Consider the following 22,020-nt stretch of genomic DNA (forward strand, 5'->3'; position numbering starts at 1 on the left):
TGCTATGAGCGGCAGTTCAGTATATCGTACTCGCAACTTAACAATGCTAAGTTTGACAGCCTTTCATTCTTCATAGTCGTACGCAACCTATTTTTAATCAGTTTCATCTTCGAAAAAGACCTTTCCCCAGTTGCGTTCGAGATCATTAGACTCAAATAAATCCGCAACGCAATTCCAGCGTTTACAAATACATTTTGCATATTTTTGTTCACAATCACATTGTATAAATGTAATTCAAATGAAATATTCTCTGGACAAGCTGAACTAACTCGTTTCCCTATCCATTTTCCAGATCATCCGGATAGGCAGCCACAAGTTTTTCAGCAGCAAGCTCCAGTTCGGAAGGTTTAGTGTTGATGTCGGACAAAAAACCAAATCGGTTGGGCGCTTTTCGTTCATCGAGAGCATCGACGGGTTTAAGCAATTTTCTGACTAGTTAAAAAACTGATTTATAAAGCTGTGAATTAAAATCAACTGTAATTTAAGGAATGACGCTAGAATCTGTATCCAGTTGGTAGTTGGTACTGCCATCAGAAAAAAAATGCTCTGAATAAATTCATCAAATTTGCCTGAAACAGAGCGGCAATCCCTGGAAAAGTGCCGGCAGACTTCGCTTGAATGGATCAGCTGATTGCGGTGCGGTGACAGCTCGCAATCGTCGAGGTTTACAGTCGATTAACTTCCACACTGTAAAACCTTCGAGGATGAGAGCCCCATTAGAATATATGGGGCTGCAAACACAATTTGCCTGACAGTCAAACTTGCATCGAAAAATAGTGTCCGTCCTATTAATTAGCGATTCCTCCCAATGAAATTAATAATTCATATTCTTTCACCCACCGCCGTTTGGCCAAGCGTCATCCGCGTGTACTCCCGATGGTAAGTGCCGGGTGGTTCCAAGGGCACCCCCACACATACAGCACACACACAATGTTGTACATTTTTAGCACCGCAACATGGTCAACTATAAAAGTGGCCAGTAACAGGGAGATAATCCGTAGTTTCCACTAGAGAATCTCCTAAATCACAAGCTTGGAACGCTTGGCAGGATACTTTCTCTATTCAATTACCAACCATACTGATCCAGATGAAGTAACCAAAGATTATCCGGTTTACTGCAGTGATTCTCGGTTCTTTGGAATCACCTAGCGTGGCTGTGCTTGTGTAAATCTGTGTGCTGTGTACCGTCGTCGTTGTTAAGTGTCTTTCGCTTGCGGGAACCATCGCGAGAATGTGCAGAAAGAACACAATGTCCGCTGGTTCCGTGCTGTTCCTGACCGTGCTGCTTACGGGTTACATCTACTGGGCTCTCGCTCAACCGTAAGTGATTTTTTTTCTGTGTGATTTGGGTCCGAAAAGTTTAAAATCCAGTTCCCTACCTACTAGAAGGTTGTTTTGATCATTGGGTTTTTCCTAAATTAGTTCGAATATTTTTTCAAAGAAAAAACTATCATAGTGAAAATACCAAGAAGACAAAAAATCGATAGGTCAGCTAAAAAATGACTGTGATATGTTGGCCTAATACTTTGTAAAAAAAAAAATCACAAGGGTTGTGCGCAAAGCCACGACTACAAGGTTGACGTAGAACTACTAAACAAATTTTAACACGTCGGATTGCAATAGTTGAAATTATCATTTGCACATATTGTGAAAATTATAACTCATGCTGAATTGATAGTTTTCGAGAGAACTTATGTCATTGGAATTTCGAACTGAAAATACGTGCTGTAAACACTGATGTCGCCAGCATTGCCTATTTTTCTATGTTACACATAATTAGAGAGTCACTCTCTGCTCTGTATGAAGTATAATTTTTTACGGCACCTGTGCAAACAAAATATTCTGTACCTTTCAACAAGGCTTGACAATTTTCAATAGTACAATAGTTTTCATAATCAAATTACAATTTCCTGCATCTGGGCGGACGCGTGGACATCGATTTCTGCGGAAACGAAAGAACTCCGTTGAAAATTTTCCGACTTATAATCGCATAAAAAGAGACAAATTTTATCTCCTTTTCCGTTTCTAAAATTCTATTTTACACCCCTGTAGCGGAACTTTTTGAGAGACGTAGCTCTACGTCAAAAAAAAGTATCCAAACAAGACACTTGTGTGCTTTTCAATGGAATTTAAATAGGGTAAAAGCACCGGTTTTGGCCATAGTATGTTATTAATGAGAGATATTTGGCCTGCTTCCTTCGAAAAATATGTTACTGAATCAGTTAAACGTGGAAATCGGGTAAGCTCGTTTATAATTTTTACTAATAGCAAAGCAAAGCCTTGGTGCTACATTCCGTATCGGAGCTCGACCTTCTGTTTATTATACACAGACTTCGCAGCCAACTGTTGAGTGTACAGGACAAATTGCGGGGCTAGCGCTACGATCCTACTGACACTAACACAGTCTCTCCCGAGCCGAGACTCGAACCTACGACGACTGGCTTGTTAGGCCAGCATCGTACCTCGAGACTAGCTGGGAGATATTTTTTACTAATATTGAGTTTAAATAGTAAAATTAAGTTATTTTGTTTATATATTTTCCAATCAAAAAACTTCTCTAGGCTCTTATTTTGGCTGTAGCATTTCTTAAATGGCCGCTCGGGGCTACTATTTTGGCCAATTCGCAAAAAAGTTGAATTCACACGAATTTATTTTATAATTTGACTTTACTTTACCATGACTTTACCATATATTTTATCAGCAGAAAATCCTCGTTATTCAACTAACTAAAAGGCCAGTATATCTATTAATCAAAATAAATTAAAATATTATATTCACACATAGTTAGCAGTGCAAAGTACTTCGAGCTAGAATTTTATTTAAATTGAGTAGGATATTTAATAACACTGACATCACATCATTGACCTATGTAAATTTTTCTTCTGTCATTTATCTTTTATAATAAGCTTCCGCTTTTTGCTTTTTTTCACACAGAAACTTATTCGTATTATTTACCAACTGTAGTTAAAAGTCCGAAGCGTAGTTTCGGTATATACAACCGAGGTTACAATTTTGTAAATAATCTAAATAAATAGAGAACGGATATATTATATCAATACAATACAATCTCTCTTATCCAAAACCAGTTTTGTGTTTTCACGAATCCCATGCGATATCTTATGACAGCCCGAAAAACTTCGTACTTTTCATGTTTTGCATCAATGTTTATGCGTTACCATGATTTGTTTACATATGGCCAATTTTAGGATTATGAATTATGGAATTGCTTTGATATGTGGCCAAGAATGGATCATTGATCGTTTTTGGAAGCGTTTTTTTTTTTTATTCTCGCTTATTTTCCGTCGGTCTAGTTCCGCCACTGTTGTGGCCAATCACCGACGCCCAGGGAGGCGACTCCACACCCAGGACCCTAACTCACGACCCGTTTATTAACGGACCGGCGCCAACGGCTTTACTTCCTCATGCGATGGAAGGCGTGATCCCAGAGTTTTTCGCCTCAGAAAATCTCCCGGTGTCGGCTAGGATTGAATCTAGACCAGTTAAGTTGGTTGTGAGTGGATCACGCCACCTCACAACCATCGACACCTATGTCGGCGGTGGGATTCGAACCCAGGCGTCGAGCGTGGTTGGCGGAGACGTTACCAACCACACTAGGCCCCCGCTTGGAAGCGTTTGTTATTTTTGATATTGCAGAGAAAAATCATATCATAATGCCTATTTTTTTAATACATGTGCTGTAATAAGTTGGTAACAAAATTTGCTATAGAAATGTACAAACTTAAACAAGATTATGTTCTTTCAAAAATAGCTTGCCAGTTTACCTAAACGTTAGACTGTACAGTAAACCTGGGAGAGTATAATTAGTTCTTTTATTAAAAGTAAAATACGCATATTTGTTTGCTACAGTAAGTAATACAATGGCTTTTACCCGTTAACATTCAAGTTCATTAACCAGACAATCTATGCAGCTCACTTTTCCCTGCTGCATACGTTGTCTGCTTAATGAACTTAATTACTTATGTCAGATTAAAATTGATTCTTGTGATTCATGCACCTTCTGACTTTTAAATTATCTAACAAAAATGTGGCAACTAACAAACAACATTTGTGTGCACTCTGGAGGTCAAAGATCTGAAGTAAATTGTCCTAGTTTGGGCCTAGGATTGATCCTTGACGCACATCTGCTCCAAATATACCAAAATTATATTGAGAATCGAAATGAAAATAATGCATAAATTTTGGTGGAACAGAAGTTTAAAACACTAATAGAAATGGCTTAAAATTAACAGAACTTGGCACAGCGCTTTTCGTAACCCGGGGTTTCAAACATTCAAATAAAAATCAGGGTATTGAGAAAAAAAAATGTGTAACGAATGAAAGGTTTGGTTAGGATAGGTTACGAATTGCGAAATAGGTTAGAAATTACTCCAAAAGTGGTAGGAATACAAAACGAACTTCAATTTAATTTTTGATATACAATTTTATGGGGGCGTTCCATTGAAAGCCTCTCAAAGAAAAATTCAATGTTTCATCAGCTTCAACCGTGATTTGACTATAATCCCATGCACCACGTCAAGGAATTCATTTTGAATTTTGAATGGATACTTATTTTTAATACAAAAAATTCATACGAACTAGCGATTTCAGAACTCAAGGCCTAGGTGATAATATTTCAAATATTCAAACTGATATTTGTCAAAACAGCCAGTAAGAAATCCATATGAAGCTGATACTGGATCAACAAATATTGATTTTTATGGAGTAAGTGAACAAAAATAGAAGTTGAAAAACACTGATTGAGGGGCTAAAACCAGTTCCAACATTGTGTAAAATATAAAGGCACTAAAGCAGAAACAGTAGGAGGGTGGTATCAAAGACACGACCGTCTGGTAGGCGTGGGACTACGTGAATTAAACTACCCGAGAAAAGGCAAAAAAGTTACTCAAAGCTCAGCCAAGTTGCTCCAAAAAGATTGTTGCTTTTTCACCATTAGGGGCAATAGGGGCATAATGAGCACCCTAACTTAGTTGCTGATTTAAGCATGGAAAACGACAAAAAAATTAAACCGTCTTCAGTGCAAAACTTGAATTAACTATCTATAATTAAAGGTACACTATTCACAAATTGAAAAGTTTATCATATAATGGTGAAAAACACAAATTAGATTCATACATCAAAAACTAGCAATCAGTCGATGTGTGGGGCACAATGAGCACCCACGGGGTGTAATGAGCACTCTTATAGAACATATCTAGTAGTTATGACTGCCCAGCTATTCTGACTATGCTTCAGCTGCACTGCCCTCTCCGCCCGCAACGCCATCAACGACTATTGCAATTGAATGCACACCGCATGAACTATGGCTTGCATGAACCTGTTCGTCGAATGGCTTCAACCTATAATTTAAACGATAATTTTAATTTTTAATGTTAATCTACTATTTTTCATTGTTAGTGTTGTCCTATTGTATGATGTTTCTACTTGAATTGTAATTGGGGCTAAGTATTTGTTCTAAAAAGATGCTGGGTTTTTGCGCCGGCTTGAAACCGCCTCTCGCACGTTTCAAGGCGGCTTTTCCCAGACACATACACATATATCATAGTATAACTTCATTAAGACTACAAGTCGGATGAATTGAAAATAAATAATAATAATAATAATAATAATAATAATATCTTGAAACTGTGTAGAAGTACAACTAATGAGCCAACGTTTTTCGCGGGATGCCGTGATACTTGGCGGCTTGTTTCGTGAATGATCCGTCGCGCCTTATGGTGGTCAATTCTGCCTGCAGTTCCCTTTTCTGACCGATTCGGTCTCAAAGATTTTCTAATCGTTCGCACCATCACTGTAAACAAACACTGACTATGGAAACAGACAAACTCACAAGTCTACTGAGATGAATTTCAGGTAAGTTCATGTGACAAGGTGTGCTCATTTCACCCCACCTAAAGGTGACCATTTCGCCCCTATGGAATTAGTTAAAGTTAATATGAGATTTTAATTTGAGCCATTTAAAAGAACTTAGAACCTTATTTTGTAGTGCGCAATAATAATAATTTTTCCAACATCCGGGAAACAAATTGATTTTTTTCAATATATTTCCATATTTTAAACAGACAAACCACTTTTGTTCTACATAAAGAGATACTGTCGTAACTACGGAAGAGTTCCACATCCCATATTGTATTAAAAATGCGTAGTTTAGCATAAAAGAGGGGTACCCATTTCGCCCCGTGTGCTCATTATGCCCCTAATCCTCCTACCTACCGTGAATATTGGTTAAAAGTGCTTTAGAAGGTCGCAGAATGATTGCTCGCCGAGTCCTTCGCCTCTACGTTTGCTTACGGGAAAACTCATTTTAATCTCTGAAAAAGTTATCTTTGCTAAATGCACCAAAGCTCACAGAAATAGTTCAAAAGCCATTATCTTTCATTTTTTTCCTGTGTCCACTGTTTTTTTTTTATTCACCGAACACTTCAGTTATATGATTATGTCAGTGCGGATATCGTACGCGATCTAACCATGATGCATTTCTGCGGTAGCTGAATGAAATTTAAAATTGCCTTAATCGACTTTTTTCAAGGCTATTACATGTATTTAAATTGCATCAAACTGTAACTGTGATTAGAAGCCGCTGCAGATATGCAGTAGTATGATGTTCACCATAATTCGATGATACTGTGCAAAACCAACGATATTTACGAAACTAATCCAATTTTAAACAGAAAAGCTCGTCATTCTCTGCCAACAATGCTGAATCCGACACAAACAGAATTTTCCCCCAGTCGCACATCGGCAATATGCAACACGCAACACTTGCACTTTTGGTATCCGCTTTTATCTAATAGCAAATTTCTTTATTCCACTGTGTTCGGGCAAATCAGCCGAGAATTAAAGAAACGACATTGCAATTTATGACGCAAGTGAGACAGAGATGTCAGATAATTGTTTACGAACTAAGCACGTGCGGTGGCGGGTTGAAGCTGACAAATTTTACAGTGCGCTTCGGCCAGGTTTTAATACTGGGTCAAAATCGTGCGAATAAAGAAGGGTTTTGACAGCAGTTAGGTTGCTTCCAGGTCAAAACGATGTGAGCTGGTGGAATAAAGAAATTCACTGTAACAATAGAACAATTAGATTGTTTTTCACCCGAGCCGCAACACGACATGATACGTGTTGTATTGTTGCGTTTGTGAGAGCTCTATCGGTCCAGCTCCCCTGGATGCCAATGTTTTCACTGGTATGCAATTGGAAAGATATGCAAAACTATGTAAAACTCCACCATTTCCTTAGGACATTATCGTTCAAGATCTGTTTAGTAAAAGTAACATTTAATGCTTTCAAAACCGGCGCATGCGAAACTAAACGCGAGGGTATCAAAGTTGGCCAAAGTGAGGGCGAAAAATATCACCGTATACAAGTTACTACGTTGCACTTAAATAAATGTTGAAAAATAACCCTTTATTATTGTTATTAAAAAATTTTGCTTGCCTTTTGACGACACTTTCGCTGTCACTGGATTTGTTGGTTGCTAAATTTTGCATATACGCTGTCGACAAACCAATAATATTAACGAAACGGTTTGAACTTTTTTTTCTTTCCCTTCCTTTTTTCAAGATTTTTGGGGGTTGCATAAAACGAAAATAAAATTTGTAACGGCCTTATTGAATATTGAAAAGTTATAACAATTATTATACTACAAATTTGGGGTAACCATTACCTTTCAATCGAGACATTAGCGATTGCAATCTGTTCAGGGCTAGTCACATAATATGCATTTGAGGAGATCACATATTCGTTACCTTTTCCACTGCATGCCAGCTTACGCAGCTTACTGAAGTAAGACCTGCCCCACGTCAAAAACGCAGAGTGCTCAAATGAATGCTTTAATCTGAATAAGAAAGTTTGAAACCAAAGTAGTCAAGCTGATGTAAAAATCATCAAGGCTCTTTTTGATTCGACTCAAGTCAAATTCTATTGCTTTATCAAGTAAAACTTCTTGAGTATATCAAAATCTAACTATTTTTTAAAATGGTTTTTTTATATCTCAAAGAAGCCAGACATGCCTTGCGTTTGAAAGTTTAACTTCACCTCAAAAAATCAGATATTCCGTTGAGATAAATATGTCCACGCTTCATGCAATTAAATAGTCATATTCTTTAAGGTTATCTGCCTCAGCTCTTAGATGATGCCACCGGATTCATAAAAGTTGTCCAAACGTAGCTTATCTCTAAAGACCGTCTTCATCATCTTCATCAAATACTGATCCATGAGTTGGATAAGTGGTGTTACATTTGGAGCGAGAAACATCGGCTCAAACAGTTCACTATTTGAAACTAAAAGCTTTCGAATGATGCACGGCACAGTAATCGAGAGACAAAGCGGCTTTTGTCGCAAAACAGGTGCAAATTCGACATCGTGCATAAGAGTGTCAATTAAAGCATTTTATCAAACAATTTCGACTCATCCAGTTATAAATTAGATCCACTGACAATTTTTCCTGCTTAATGCTCCCAAACAACACTTCTAAGATGACGTCTACAGTTTTCGTATCGCTAGACAACTTCACTTTAGAGATTTACAACTTTTGTACTAAACTTGAACTGCAGCTTCTACTGTTGGTCATTGTAGGTAATTCCATTTCATTGAATGCACCAATAAAATAATGTCTGTGCTTACCTGAAGACCTATACTTCCTTCGGTGACTTCGGAATGGCGCAATCTTTAATTTCGTCCTGCTGGAACTCAATCTTCCTCGTATTGGATCTGTCATCACCGTATTTCTTAGCCGCGCAACTTCACTTTTTTCGGTCAAACAGGCTTACCAGCAATGTTATCAGAAAACTATTTAGACCAGGTTTCTCATTATGTAAGATAGACAGATTTTTACTGACACTTGTTTACTATCTGATACATTTGAAAATGCACCGTGTTGATTGGTTGCTATAGAAACCATAAAACATACCTCGCTATATAATTAGCAATGTGAACTAAGCATGGAGGTTACCTTTGAACAACAAGTTAAGTGAGGCAAATCATTTGCCAGATCAGGGACCATTATTCTGAAATAATTGTAATAATCACGGTCTTTTGCCAATCTACTCAAGTTAAGTTCAGCAGTAGCCACGCTACTGCACGTGCTAGTAGATAACACTCTAAACACTCACTCGCCCTTAGTTGGTATCAGTTTCACAATACACACGACAAAGCAATTTCAAGAGCCCTGCACCAAGTGACTTCAATGCTGCGTCGCAAATCCAGCGACAAACCTCACCCACTATAATTTTCTTTTTCTATTACAGCACTAATGTCCTGGAGATTCGCTGCAAATTCTATGCTCCCCCGAGCGTAGAGGACACAGGCAAGTGCTTCCACGGAGCCGAAGTAAATCCCTGTGGGCGACTGTCCTGTTTGAAGGTATACAAGTGTTTTTCAAGTATTCCGTATATTGCTCACTTAAAGCTTATCACTGTTCAGGGCGTCGGAGAACACTGTGGTGAAAGTATCGCCGGCAGCATCATGTACGGCAAGTGCGCGAGCGGACTGATGTGCTGCGGGGGCAAGTGCGTCGGCTGCAAGAACGGGATCTGCGACCACCGGATGTGTCCGCCGCGTGGTCCGATGGTCGCCAGCCAGAGCCAGTTCGGTGCGAATCAGCAACCGCCGGCCATCTTCCCCTCGCTTTACAAGATGTTCGACTACTACAGCAGTGAGACTGAGTAGGCACAATAATGCGAGCAGCAAAATCAACCAAACAAACAAAAAATCAGTTAGGTATCAAACAAATTTTGCAATGATAGCCATTTTAATGCAGTAAGTTTTTAACCGCACGAGAGCATTCCGACAGAAAAGTACAACCAAAAAAAGAATACGGCAGACTAATGTAATCACTCTAGCTATTGTATGTATTACGAATTCTACCCTAAACCTAATCCAACGCAGTGTTGTTAAAGCATATTTGCCAAAGAGAAATTGGATGTGATATTCACGAGCATTGGAAATATAGCAAGCAAATAATTAGCATTCAGTGTTTGTATTTTATTGTTGTTTAAGTTGACGTTACAATTGAACAATTTTTACAATCAGCTTTAGAGTTAACATTAGTCAGATAGTTTAACGTTTATTTTTTTATGGCCCACCCTCTTCCCACACGTCCTTTTTATTTAAAGTGTATGAATGCATTTTGGTTATTAAAGTGTGATTTTATCTTTTGATAATATTTAATTTTAGTTTTTAACGTCTTGCAAATTTTATATAATTTAAAAAGGTTAGGTTTGTTTATTTTTTAAAAATATATGTGGTTTGTTTGTTCGTGTTTTAAATATCAGTCTTAGACTTCAGTCTTGATTGTTTTTGGATTTAAACCTTAAAATTAAAAGGATTTGTTTTACGTCTAGCGTATAAGAGAAATGGTATTTCATAAATATTGTAGGTTTGTAAGAGTATTCTAATAGTAACATTGCAACTGCTTGAAGGCAAACAAATTTGATTCGAACTGCCCTGAGTAACCTTTAAAAAGACGATCGTAGAAGAGTTCAATGGAAAGGTACAGAACCAAAATCTTAGAAAACGTCCATCGATACATCAAGCTGTAAGGCAAACCAAGCAAATTCAAATTTGTAGTGGAAATATCCCCCGTTGCTGCGGTCTCTTCTCGCTTGCCACTTCGGTGCGGTCCGCACCGAAGCTCTTCCCGCTGGTTAACCGCAGAGGCCACCACCGAGCCACGTCCAGTCCCACCGTTGGATTGTGCTCTCTTCCCGCTGGTTACTTCGAACGCAGTCCGCATTCGAAACTCTTCTCGCTTGCCGAGCACAACCATCATCCTTCCATCTCCGTCCAGACCGTGCAGGAACACAGGAACCCTATCGGCGAGGTACGCCGAAAGAGGAGAAAGGAAACAATGCAAAGCAATTCCGAAAAGGCCCATCTTCTCGCGACTTTCCGCATCCTCTTCACGCTTGCTTGGGCCACCGAAAGTTATGCGCTCGCATCTTGTCGTCGCGCTACTCGTCGTCTAGAGGTCCTCTAGGTTGCGGATTATGGTAGTTTGGATTAGGAAGAAAAAGATCAATTTCTTGGGGCACCCTTTCTGGCATCTTCGGATGAGGCATCCAGTCTCGAGATCAAAGGCCGCCCGACCCACAAGCCTGAGCAACCAGTTTCGGAAACAAAAACGATTCGTCGTTGCTATTTAACAGTATTAACAGCGCTCGATAGACATAGGAAAAGATATTAGTTTTGAGATGTGCGTATTTTGTTATTTTTAGTGCTGCTGCTGCTGCCGCCGACGGTAGTCTCGAACGGGAATATTGGTGTGTTTTTTGCGCAGGTGTTTTTTATGTTTTGTCGTCGCCTAATCCTAAAAATTTTCTTTTTTTTTTTTCATCGGAGAATGGATGGAGGGTAGAGATTGAAACACCGTCCAAAGAATTTCATCTAGCCCCGAAAAGGGTGCCTCTGGTGGCCCAGGTCGCCCCCGAAGGAGCGAACCAGGCGAAATCGATTCTTTTTCCCGGAAGGGCAGAGGGACTGGTTGGGAACCGGTTGGACATTCTTTTCAGTTTTAGTCTTCTCCAGTGGTAAACTCAGTCGTCTGTCGCCTGTCCGGAACCTTGTCATCTAACGTGTGTGCATCGGTTGAGAGAATAGCCTAGCGCCCGAGTGAATCGAACGATCGTCTTCTTGCTCTGTATGTGAGTGTTTGTCGTGTTTTCTCCAAAAACAAGATCAACGCTGTGACTGATAACTCCTTCTATGATCAAGCGGTAGTAACAGATTTTCATCTCAAGCCATCAACGGTGCATATTTTCGTCGTTATTGTATTATGTTATTTCGGAATAAAGTCTGTTTATGGGCAGTGTCTCTCTTCGATTTGACATCAAAAAGAAACGAAAGCTTAAACAGCCTTTGTGACGATTGTTGAATTGATGTTGTGCGATGTTTTATTCATTGTAGATTGACAAAAATACTCAGTTGGACACTATCTTTAGATGAACTCAACAGCCACTGGCTGGTTATACTGATACTGGCAATAATAAGCCAAATTATACTGCATAGCACTCGGCTTCTGCAGGATCTTTTGCTACAGAGCGATAACTCTCATACTTTTTCACTTATAAACACTTTGCCGGATGTCGTTTTGCAACTTCACTTCCGCTTTGGGACAAGTTCATGGTCTAATTAGAGCTTTACAAAAGCCTTTTCAAACATTTCATATTTCAACACTGGTTCGGTTGTAGTAAGCATCATGCTGACAAACAAGATTTTCTCGAATAATTTCTCCATGCTTTGGCGCTCTTCAATTTTGACTGCCTTCAAAAACCATTACTTAAAGCTTTTGCGATTTCAACAAGGCACTGCTTTTAGGCTGGTAATTTTTCAAATAACACTTTTGCCACATAGAAGATTGAAAACCTTTTCGCTCTGGCATTTCAAACACATACATTGGCAAAGATAGCTCGGCAAATTTGACGGCTTTTTTTTCACTAATAACTTCAGATTCGCCTCCTCGGAGGGTTTCTCTTTGTTGATTTGGATGATTGTTGAACTTTTCAAACTGCACTCAGAAATTGGAAATTTTGCTGTATGTCATTTCTTGATTCATCGTTGTTGCACTCAAGGATAATTGAATTCTCGAAGAACATGTGTTTCGACTTCTAGAAGAACGGGAAACTTTTTCAGAACACTCGATGCTTCAATTGTAGATGATTCGGCCGCCAGGGGCTTTCCATCAGGGAAGAACTTTTGATTGAAGGATTGATTTTCACCACGTCGAATTCAGAGAATAACTTCATTAATTTTCAGTATTTCATTTCACTAATATCTCGATTTGCTTTGTTTGATAAACTTGTACAAATGGGCTTAGTAGGCATTTCCATATTGATGGGTAACTTTCACGCTGTCATTACTGCTTTAACTTTTTGCAGATCTTTTGGCACGAAGCTGTCCAGAAACTGGATTGTCATGTCGTTCAGCAACTTGATCACTAACGATGCTTTTGTGCAACTTCGATTCTACTGGTTGAACCATTGAATGGTTAACTAAACCAAAACTCCTTTCTATGTTCACGGCGAACTCAAGAAACTTGAGACTAATTTCCGCTCAAAGATTGATGTCTAACCCAATAACGCTTCAATATATAGTGTGCGTAGGTTGACATACTGGATCATGCTCAAATTCAATTTGACATGAACTTTCCATGGATACAAGAGGTGGCATGGCAGCAACACCTTTTGGTATTTTTGTTCTTTAAAGAATCATTGCTCTCTTGATGTGAAGATCGAATAATTGCTACATTTCAACTCGTAGCTATTGCACCGGTTGACTAAATTATCGTTGTTCATTTCAAAGTATGGAGGCATATGCGAACCATCCATCTTTACAATTAGGATTTTTTCGAAAATAATCTCTAATTTTCACTTCCTTTTTGTAACTGGTGTAAAATTCCATAGTAGGCCAACAATATCGTCATTTGTAAGTGAATACTTTCTCGTAACTCGTTGTTTAACACAGGATGACTAGATTGCTCTGTTGTAGACGATTTCATTATGGAGGCATAAATACCATCCTAGACCTTTTTTGCAAAAAACTTCTAGCTTCCACTTCCATTTTACTGCTTTGATATAACATTTCAAAAAGCCTCCATCATGCGTTGATACTGCAAAACCATGGTAGGCTAACACATTTCTTGCATTTCTTATCAAAAAACTTTTGCTAGTAGCTCATAGTTAATCACAGGATAACTGGATTATAGGTAGTCCACTCAATCACGGAGGCATTTGTTGAGCCATCCTCAGGACTTTTAAAAAACAAGTTCTAACTTTCACTTCCATTTGTACTGCTTTCGTATAAATTTCCGCAAAGCCTCCTTAATACAGCTAACTATGGTAGGCCGACACTACGTTGTCTTTTTTATCATTGAATTTAAAACTGCTTCATTCCACATCAGGTTACTTTTTTTTGAATCACTGTACTGCTTCTAACCGCTCGTTGGTAGAATTCCTACAACTGTCGTCCCCAAACGTCTGGAATCTCCCGGGGGTACTATTGCTCGAAATCAGTCATACGCCGTCACAAGATGTCACACTCAAAAGCGAACTCCCATCCCGAAGAATGCGTCCTAACACCGGCTTGCCTGTCACGGGAAGGCCGGATCGACGATTGCAAGATAACTCTCATATACACACGAAAACATGCATCAGACGGAAAGCCAATTAAAATTTCCCAGGGTTGTAGTAATAAATATCACAAAGTGTACAACGGAAAAACGTAACTTCTGAAAGCTGAAAAAGAGAGAAAAGCACACGCCTTCGCGTGGTTATGGTAAACAGGGGGAGTGGAGATTTACCGGATTTATCTGGTTTTGCGATGGTCGCTTCGATTGTCGTGTTACATGTATCAGAATTAGGGGGGATTCTCATTCAAAGACGTCATGGAAACTGTGCGAAGGTTCGTGCGTGCCAGGCTATGATGTTGACCCGATGATCCTCTCGCTCTAGTAAACCGTCATCTTTTGCAAAGCAGTAGTAATCGTGCAGAAGAACAAGAACATGAAAGGGATGATTGGATGCGGATGCCGCCCAAGTTGGAGCTGGCGATGAAGTTATGCGAAGAAAACACGCTTGGCCAGACCAGGCGATGAAGCGATGTGCAGGTGTTTTGGTGGGTTTGTTTTTAGTGTCATCGACTTCCCTCTGTTCTAAGCTGACCGGGTTCTAGAAGGGCTGCAGTGGGGTGCGCTCTACTTGCGTTATTCAACACATGCTTATAACTGCGTCAACTATTACGTTATCGTAAAAATATACACCGAAGGTGGGTAAGGATACACATTGCTAATACAATACTTTCAGTAAATGTTATGGTATTGGTACAATAAGAAGCTTCGTAAGAAGTTGATGGTTGCGTTTAACAATAGATTGTCAGTGGAACAAGATGTTCTTAGGAAAAGTATGACAAAGCAAAAGGTTTAACCACTAAATCACTCACTATACAATTCCAGCTTATCACATAACAAATTCCATATTCAAAAGAATAGCATACAAAATCTTCACTTTTCGTGTTTGATTATTTCCAAATCACATCACAATGCAACAAGGTACATTTTACAAAGCAAACAGTTTACGTTTTTTTTTTTGCTAAAAACATTCACAAATCTTCAATAGAACAAAGCCCATGGATGGGAGAGTTTGAAATTTTAAAAACTAGATGTCAGCACTAACACTAGTATATTGACAAGCACAAAATATCATTCAACTAAAAACAAACTCTTTCAATAGCTTCACAACTCAAACAAATCACATAAGATACTTTGAATGAACACTCAATCGACAAGCACTTTCGTGTGAACTTTGTCTCTTGCTTCGCATAATAATGATGGTGGGCTCCTAATCACGCTTGATGTCCACTGGAGCATCGAGCAAGCCCTTGTTTGTTTTTTCTTTGGTACGCAGCGGACTTCACAGAAGGCCGTGCTTTTTTCTACGTATAGATATGCAGCGATTTTCATCGAAAATCGTGCTCACAAATTCTTCGCTTGCTGGTAATTCTCTTGTCACAAAAAAATGGAATGCTTAATTTTCTTCAGCTATTTTAAAAGCATATTAGAACACATTTTCCAGTTGGTGTTAGTGGTGCAGTAATCAACAACATAAGTCACTCTTAGGTGCTACTTGTACACAGTATTAGATTAGAATTCTACGTTTCCCAAATTCAGAGGGATTACATTTTGTTTGTTTTTTTTTTTTTTTTTTTTTGATAGCTGGTGGTGCTTATAAAGGCAAAGCAACTATGAATAAAATACATGTTAAAATTGGTAAGAATGAATTATGTATAAGTTACATTGAAGCCCATACACAGCTTATTCGAAGCGTGTTTTTTTTTGTTTCTTCTTCCTTAGTTTACTTATCGTAAATTCACAACCACTTAAAACAACTTGAAACAACCACTAAAAGTGTAATGCATTAGAAAGGTGAGATTCTGCGAAAATACAAAAGATTATCGGTAACAAAACCCCAGCACTGCTGGGCCGAGTGAGTAAGAACACAAAACTACTAACGCAACTACTGATTAGACTTAGAGCGAAAATACATTTGTAAACAATTAAACAAAAACAATAGTGAAGGGAAATTAGCATAGCTACCACCACACATGCTTATGATTTGTCGGCCGTGTCCATTGACTGGCTCTCTCTCTCTTTGTTTGTGTCGCTCTGCACCCACGTAGTATCTAGGTATAGCACCATGAAAACAAAACCCCGTGACGAGAAGCCTAAGGATGCACCGTCCAAGAATAATAGCCCATCGCACACACACGCACCAATCGCATAACCCAGAGCGTCGGATCCGTAGCGCAGAAAACAGTGGACATATAGATTGGCAGGAAATCTATTCGATGACTGACGAAATTATTCACTTAACGCGCTTGTGGCCCTTTGGCCGCGCTGGCTGCAAAAGAGTAAAACTCTGGTTGTCGGGGGAAAATTGAACATTGGATTACCACAGATATGCGAGAGGGGTTCGCTCCTCGGTTGTTTGTTTTGAATGATTTTACTACAATATGTACTGCATAGCTTTAGTTGGCAACGTTGGTTCGAGTCGATTCGATTGATTATTGATTTAATTTCGTTTTTGATTTTTTACTCCTTTCACAAGTGCTGTAAATACGAAAAATCGTTTTCTTCTAAAAAAATATTTGGCTTACTTTCGCAATAGAGCCGCCCTTAGAATAAGTAATTTTCTGGTGATGCTTCCGAAATAGAGCACGAACTTAACCGGTCTTGGGTTGTTGTTTTAATATACGTATCTCTGTTTGTTCTGTAAATAAAATGCTGGTTTTTTGTGCAAAATAAATTCGCTTACTGTATCATGTCGACGACGAAGGAAATGGATTCTAGTTGTGAAGGATTTCGATGTTCTTTCCTTGGGACGAGTGACAGGTTCTAAAGCCAAAGTCTAACATTTTTGTCTAACTGTAAAAGAAAATACGTTTCTGGTTGCAACGAATTGATTGATGTTACCGCATCGGTTGTTTGCTTGGTGAAGCCCTTCCGATTCGTGGCCTAGTCTTCAGGTTCATGTGGTCTCATTCCGCTGAATTTTTGGTCTACATCTACTTGGATAGTGACTTCCGTTTTTTTTTTTCGTGTTGGTTGTCAAATAATAGTACAAGAGTAATAAAAAAAACACAGAAACTCGGCTGGTTATAAGAGCCGGACCGGAGAAATAGAAAAACTGCACGTCGCTGGTTGATCTTCTCTCCTGGCACTAAATCGGGGTCGACCCAGTTCCCTTCTTGCTCTCATGGCGCTCAGTCACACAGTGGACAGTTTCCATACTATTATTCCCGGTCGCTGAACCAGTTTGTAGAAATGGAAAAAATAATAGAAACAAAGAAACTCGGCTTGTACAGCCGGACCTTTTTGGGAATGCTGGAAAGACGAAAACTCGGGTTGTGGGGTAGGTATCTGTTGGGGTTATACCGACCGAGCTCGTGCGATTCCCGCGCTATTCTTGGAGCAGTGGTGTCAAGGGGGTAGGGTATTCAGGCCTAATCGTTCCACGTTCTTTTTGGATATACTTCCGCGGCCAGGTAGATTAGCTCTGATGGCAATAGGTAAAGAAAAAATATAGACAAAGAAACTCGGCTTGCTCCTTCAAGGAGACTGCCGGTCCATAGTTTGCTGATTTTGTCCTTTTCTTCCAATTTTGCCCCGTAGTTGTGTGTGTTCAAGTGACATGTTTACCGTCTCAGTTTGAAGATTATCCTGGGATAAAAGTATTGAAAGTTGGGTAATAAAGAAACACGGCTTACTTTAGAGGCCGGACTCTCGTGTTCATTGAAGATTCGTTCTGTAAAGATCAAAATACGTGGTTTCGAAAGATGTGACATAATTGTTTACCGCCATATCTCAAGGTCGGTTCATATCCGGTATGGACCAAGCTGGTCATTCGTTGCCCGGATGTTCTAAACATGGATGAAAGATAAAAGCTCAGAAAAACTCAACTATCGACTAGTCTGTTCCGGCGAAAACTTCCATTGAGTGATTGCTGCAAATAATCAGAGGAGTTGTTTTGTTTCTACTAATATGACAACGATTCTACGATACGATTACGAGTTTAAGTGAGTGCTGCCGCAAGTTCGGCGTACCACCTGTTTTAAGTACGGTTGAAATCCTGTTCATGTTCCTGCTGTCGATAATTAAAAATATTTTGATTTCTACTTAGCTGCCTGTCAAAATGCTATTCCTGCATAGTTTCTGTAAGAAAAACACAAACGTGCGTTGAACTGATAAACAATTGCACTTTACCTCGTCGCTCGTCCTCACTAACAAACCGCGGTTTGAAGTGGGCGATGCACTGCTCTTGTATCTTGCTTTCTGCAAAAAATGAAAGTAAATTTCTTTTCCAGTGTCGTAGACTTTCCAATGTAAGAAGAGTATACGTCTCGACACGCTCAACTTCACTAGCGCTTAACATACTTAACACCAGTCTGCCTGCCTTTGGGGGGCAGCACAGAGCTAGAGGTCTCTTTGAAAACGTAGCTGAGCTCTAAGTCAGCTTGCTCCATTCTCTTTTCAACCTGTGTGCTTTGCTGTAAATTCGAAAAAGCTCTGGTCGTAAAATGAAAAAAATCAGCGCTAGTTACCGCTACACGTAATTTTCTCGGCAAGTTTGCTTTGAGTTTCCTTTCCCTCTCTCATCAAGGTGACCTCATTTCTTCTTGTTGTTTCTCTTTTACTCCCGCTCTTTCTCGTGCTTGCCTGTCCCACTACTATCTTTTCCACTAACCACGAATTGCGTCGAAAACTGCATTGATTTAAGACGAAACCCGAAGATGTATGCCGTCTGCGAAGTGGTGCAGCGCTTACATAAGCATCTGATTGGCTGTGTGCTATTATCTATGGCTTTATGCCACGGCTACTTATGTGGAAAATACAAAACCATATTAAATGAAACTTTTCCCGATGGCTGGTTTGTCACCGATGCCATCATTGAGATCACAAGAACATTATGCGCACATTAGTCGCGTACTCACTACTAAACATCTGCTTACTTAAACATGATCTCCCTATCTTTGCCCTATTTTTCTAGCCTAGTGTGTTACCCAAAGTTATCACTTGTTGCCTTGACGCTGTCGCCGCTCGTTACCAGTTTCATCGACGTTTTTAAGTTCGTCCCATAACCTGGTTCGCTTGTGGATCCGTGTTTGATGTGACACGATTACCGCGCTGCTTCCAGAAGATGGGGTCCCCGCGGGTGGAGTCCGCCGTCCTGGGCAGTCAGCAGCGTAGTCACAACTCCGCATCGGAAAACACCAGCTCTACGAAACAGCAGCTAGCAGCAGCAGTGGAAGGCCCCTCGTTTAACCTTTTCTTTTGTTATTCAAGTTAACGGGTACACATTCGGCCTATCTTTCTCTCTCACTCATTCCGCCACTTCTTGCGATGTGTGGCTTCATACGACCCAGCTCGCGTCTGGCCGCACCATACTTTTCTTTTTGCTCGGCAAAGGATTGTGATACCTCTTCATGGTGACGCTTTCTCTAGGTACGCCCCCTTCAGAACTTTTACGTTCTATCTGAAAGCTGTAAATAGATACACATCACCCAATTAGTTTTGCCTTACATACTAGGTAAATGATAAAACAGGAAGTGTTTAAATTTTTACGCAACAAGTTAATTTTTTATTTACACAAAATATTCTCGTCTTTTGTTTCGGATTGCAAAAACAAAACACAGATTAAAATGAACGAAACGAAAATAAATGAAAAATATATAAAGGAATTCTAAACTGTATCTCTCGGGCAAATAAATGTTACAACTACTCGCGATTCAATATGAATCAAAAATGTGTGTATATATATATGCATCTAAAACAGTACGCATTCCAAGCCTAATTATTAAAACAAAATACTTAAAAGTTAGAGTAAAAATAATAAAAAGTGACACACTACGAACCAAAATTGAAATTAGGTTTGTTTCCAGACGACATCCAAGCCGATTCAAGAGCTAGCTCCGTTTGGTCGGATGGTCGGAAAGGTGCATCACTGTCTCATTTGGTACTGGAAATGAAAAACTTCATTAAATGACACTGTTTACGATAGGCGTTTCTGGTGGTTGAGTTTTTTGATTTTTCTTGTTTTTTTGCTTCTTCATTTAATACATTTTCTTCTGTAGATAAATAAAAAAAATACTCTAAGCCTAAAGATCCTCTACCGAAATTGTCTTACAATGATTTGGAATCGCGTGACCTACATGGCTACAACTCTGTGTGTCCCTGAACGAAGAACGATGTTCTTCAACCCTGGCACAATGGGCGCTGACGAATCGCCTATTCTGGGTGACACATGCCGGAGGAAAAATAGCTTTGTACAAATCAGTTTACAAAAATATACAACTTTAACTCAACTATTTCATCACATTTTGACTCAGCCTTAACAACTCTCGTCGTCTTCGATTGCATCGAAATGGAATTTTCCTTCAAAAGAAGAAAATCTATTTTTTAAACAAAGGCTTTTGTTGCCCCCTCTCACTACATGGCGTTGCGTCGATACGCACGTACTCGATAGTGTCGAACACCAGCGAAGAGGCGGAGGCGATGATGACGGCAACGGGCGGGTGGGGAGAACCCAAGGCGATCTACAGATATATTGCACTCAAGGCCCGTTTTCTAGTCGTTCTCACTTCGCTCCGTTACTTGTATTTACCGGGAAGGGAAAGTTCACGAATGAGCAAACAATATTCCCCTTGCATGCGAGAACAGTCATCGCAGCACACACACACACACTTATGAGAACCGATAGCAACCCCGACAGGTTGCTTACCTAGTGGCATTGACGGTAGAGAGCGTATTCTTCCTGATCACACGGGTGAGTGTGTGTGTGCGTGCGCAAGACCAAATATGATGAAAATTTTCATTTTCAAAATGGCGACCAGCGAAAAAATGTTTTCACAGCTTCTCGCTCGCTGGTGATCGAAACGTATCTTCTACGTCGTAACAAAGTGACGCCTAGTGAAGTTTAGTGATTGCACTCATTAATGAGATCGAGAGTGTTCCCTAACTAGATTTTTTTTTTCTCAAAAATGGAAAACATCCATTATCTATCGGCTGATGGGGGTCTTGATATTGCTCAGTTCCGTTATGAAATTATTAATGCCGTTAAAGTCTTCACTCCAGATGGTGTTGGACACGTTACGCGATTTTTCATCTTCTTCCTCCTCCTCCAGGTCACAGTACATCCGAGGCGGTTCGGCAAGCCGGGAACGAATCCGGGCCCACTTAATGGCTCTATCTTCCTGCTTGCGAATTTTCTCACGCCGTTGGCATTCTTCGGCGTGAGAAAGTGCTCCAGTTAGCATGGCCAACACTCGCAAGTCCTGTCCGCGAGTTTCACGCTTTACCATGAATTTCTTGTTCTTGATCTTACGGATCCAATCGTCTAGATTGTCTGACTTTTCGAATCGTGACGTAATTCGGTGCTTCGTAGCAACCATTTTGACTGACTAAATTTTTTTCGCTAAGTTTCTCCAGAAGAAAAGGCTACGATCTACTTTTCGCTTTTTTTGCATAAAATCGTCTGTCTCTTAGCATGCGAGGATCTTGATTGTCCAATATTCTGTGATGATGGGGTCCCACACTACACACCTGCTTTAGAACTCATGCACCGCAGTGTTCGAACCGAAAAAAAATCGATGTCACGAACAAAATATAGAAATCACTCAACTACTGCTGATTTGTGCACTCCTTATATGGGACTTAACAAACTGATTGCTTTTTATAACTCTTTATTACACTTTAGTAAGCTAGAGACTCTAAAAACAGTACCACTTTCAACGACTGCGAAAACCTTTCTGATCAAACGTTGGTGACTGTGCTTCGCAGCTAGCCTTCGCTGCAGCAATCGACTCACTGCAGTCGCGAGGACACGCACACATCGATTGTCCCGCTTATGTACATACCGTATCGCGACAAGCAACGCACATGCTAGTGCTGAGCGTGTGGTAGTGTATAGCGCATTCCCCCCTCTTCGGCTACCTACGTTCGTTTAATCTTTTCTC

General features: G+C 39.8%; 2 protein-coding genes across 2 annotated transcripts; one reads left to right on the top strand and one right to left on the bottom strand.

Moving 5' to 3' along the window:
- The first annotated feature begins 1,010 nt into the window (after positions 1 to 1,010).
- Positions 1,011 to 19,549, top strand: LOC129732803 (uncharacterized). The gene is made up of 3 exons (XM_055694075.1): positions 1,011 to 1,320; positions 9,267 to 9,381; positions 9,442 to 19,549. The coding sequence occupies exons 1-3, from the start codon at positions 1,232 to 1,234 to the stop codon at positions 9,685 to 9,687; spliced, it is 450 nt and encodes a 149-aa protein (XP_055550050.1). The 5' UTR covers positions 1,011 to 1,231; the 3' UTR covers positions 9,688 to 19,549.
- Positions 19,550 to 20,030: 481 nt separating this feature from the next.
- LOC129732810 (uncharacterized) lies at positions 20,031 to 21,601 on the bottom strand. Its single transcript, XM_055694086.1, has one exon. The coding sequence runs from the start codon at positions 21,454 to 21,456 to the stop codon at positions 21,064 to 21,066; it is 393 nt and encodes a 130-aa protein (XP_055550061.1). The 5' UTR covers positions 21,457 to 21,601; the 3' UTR covers positions 20,031 to 21,063.
- Positions 21,602 to 22,020: the final 419 nt, after the last annotated feature.

The sequence above is a fragment of the Wyeomyia smithii genome, chromosome 1 (assembly GCF_029784165.1).
Source record: "Wyeomyia smithii strain HCP4-BCI-WySm-NY-G18 chromosome 1, ASM2978416v1, whole genome shotgun sequence".
NCBI classification, from domain to species: Eukaryota; Metazoa; Arthropoda; class Insecta; order Diptera; family Culicidae; genus Wyeomyia; species Wyeomyia smithii.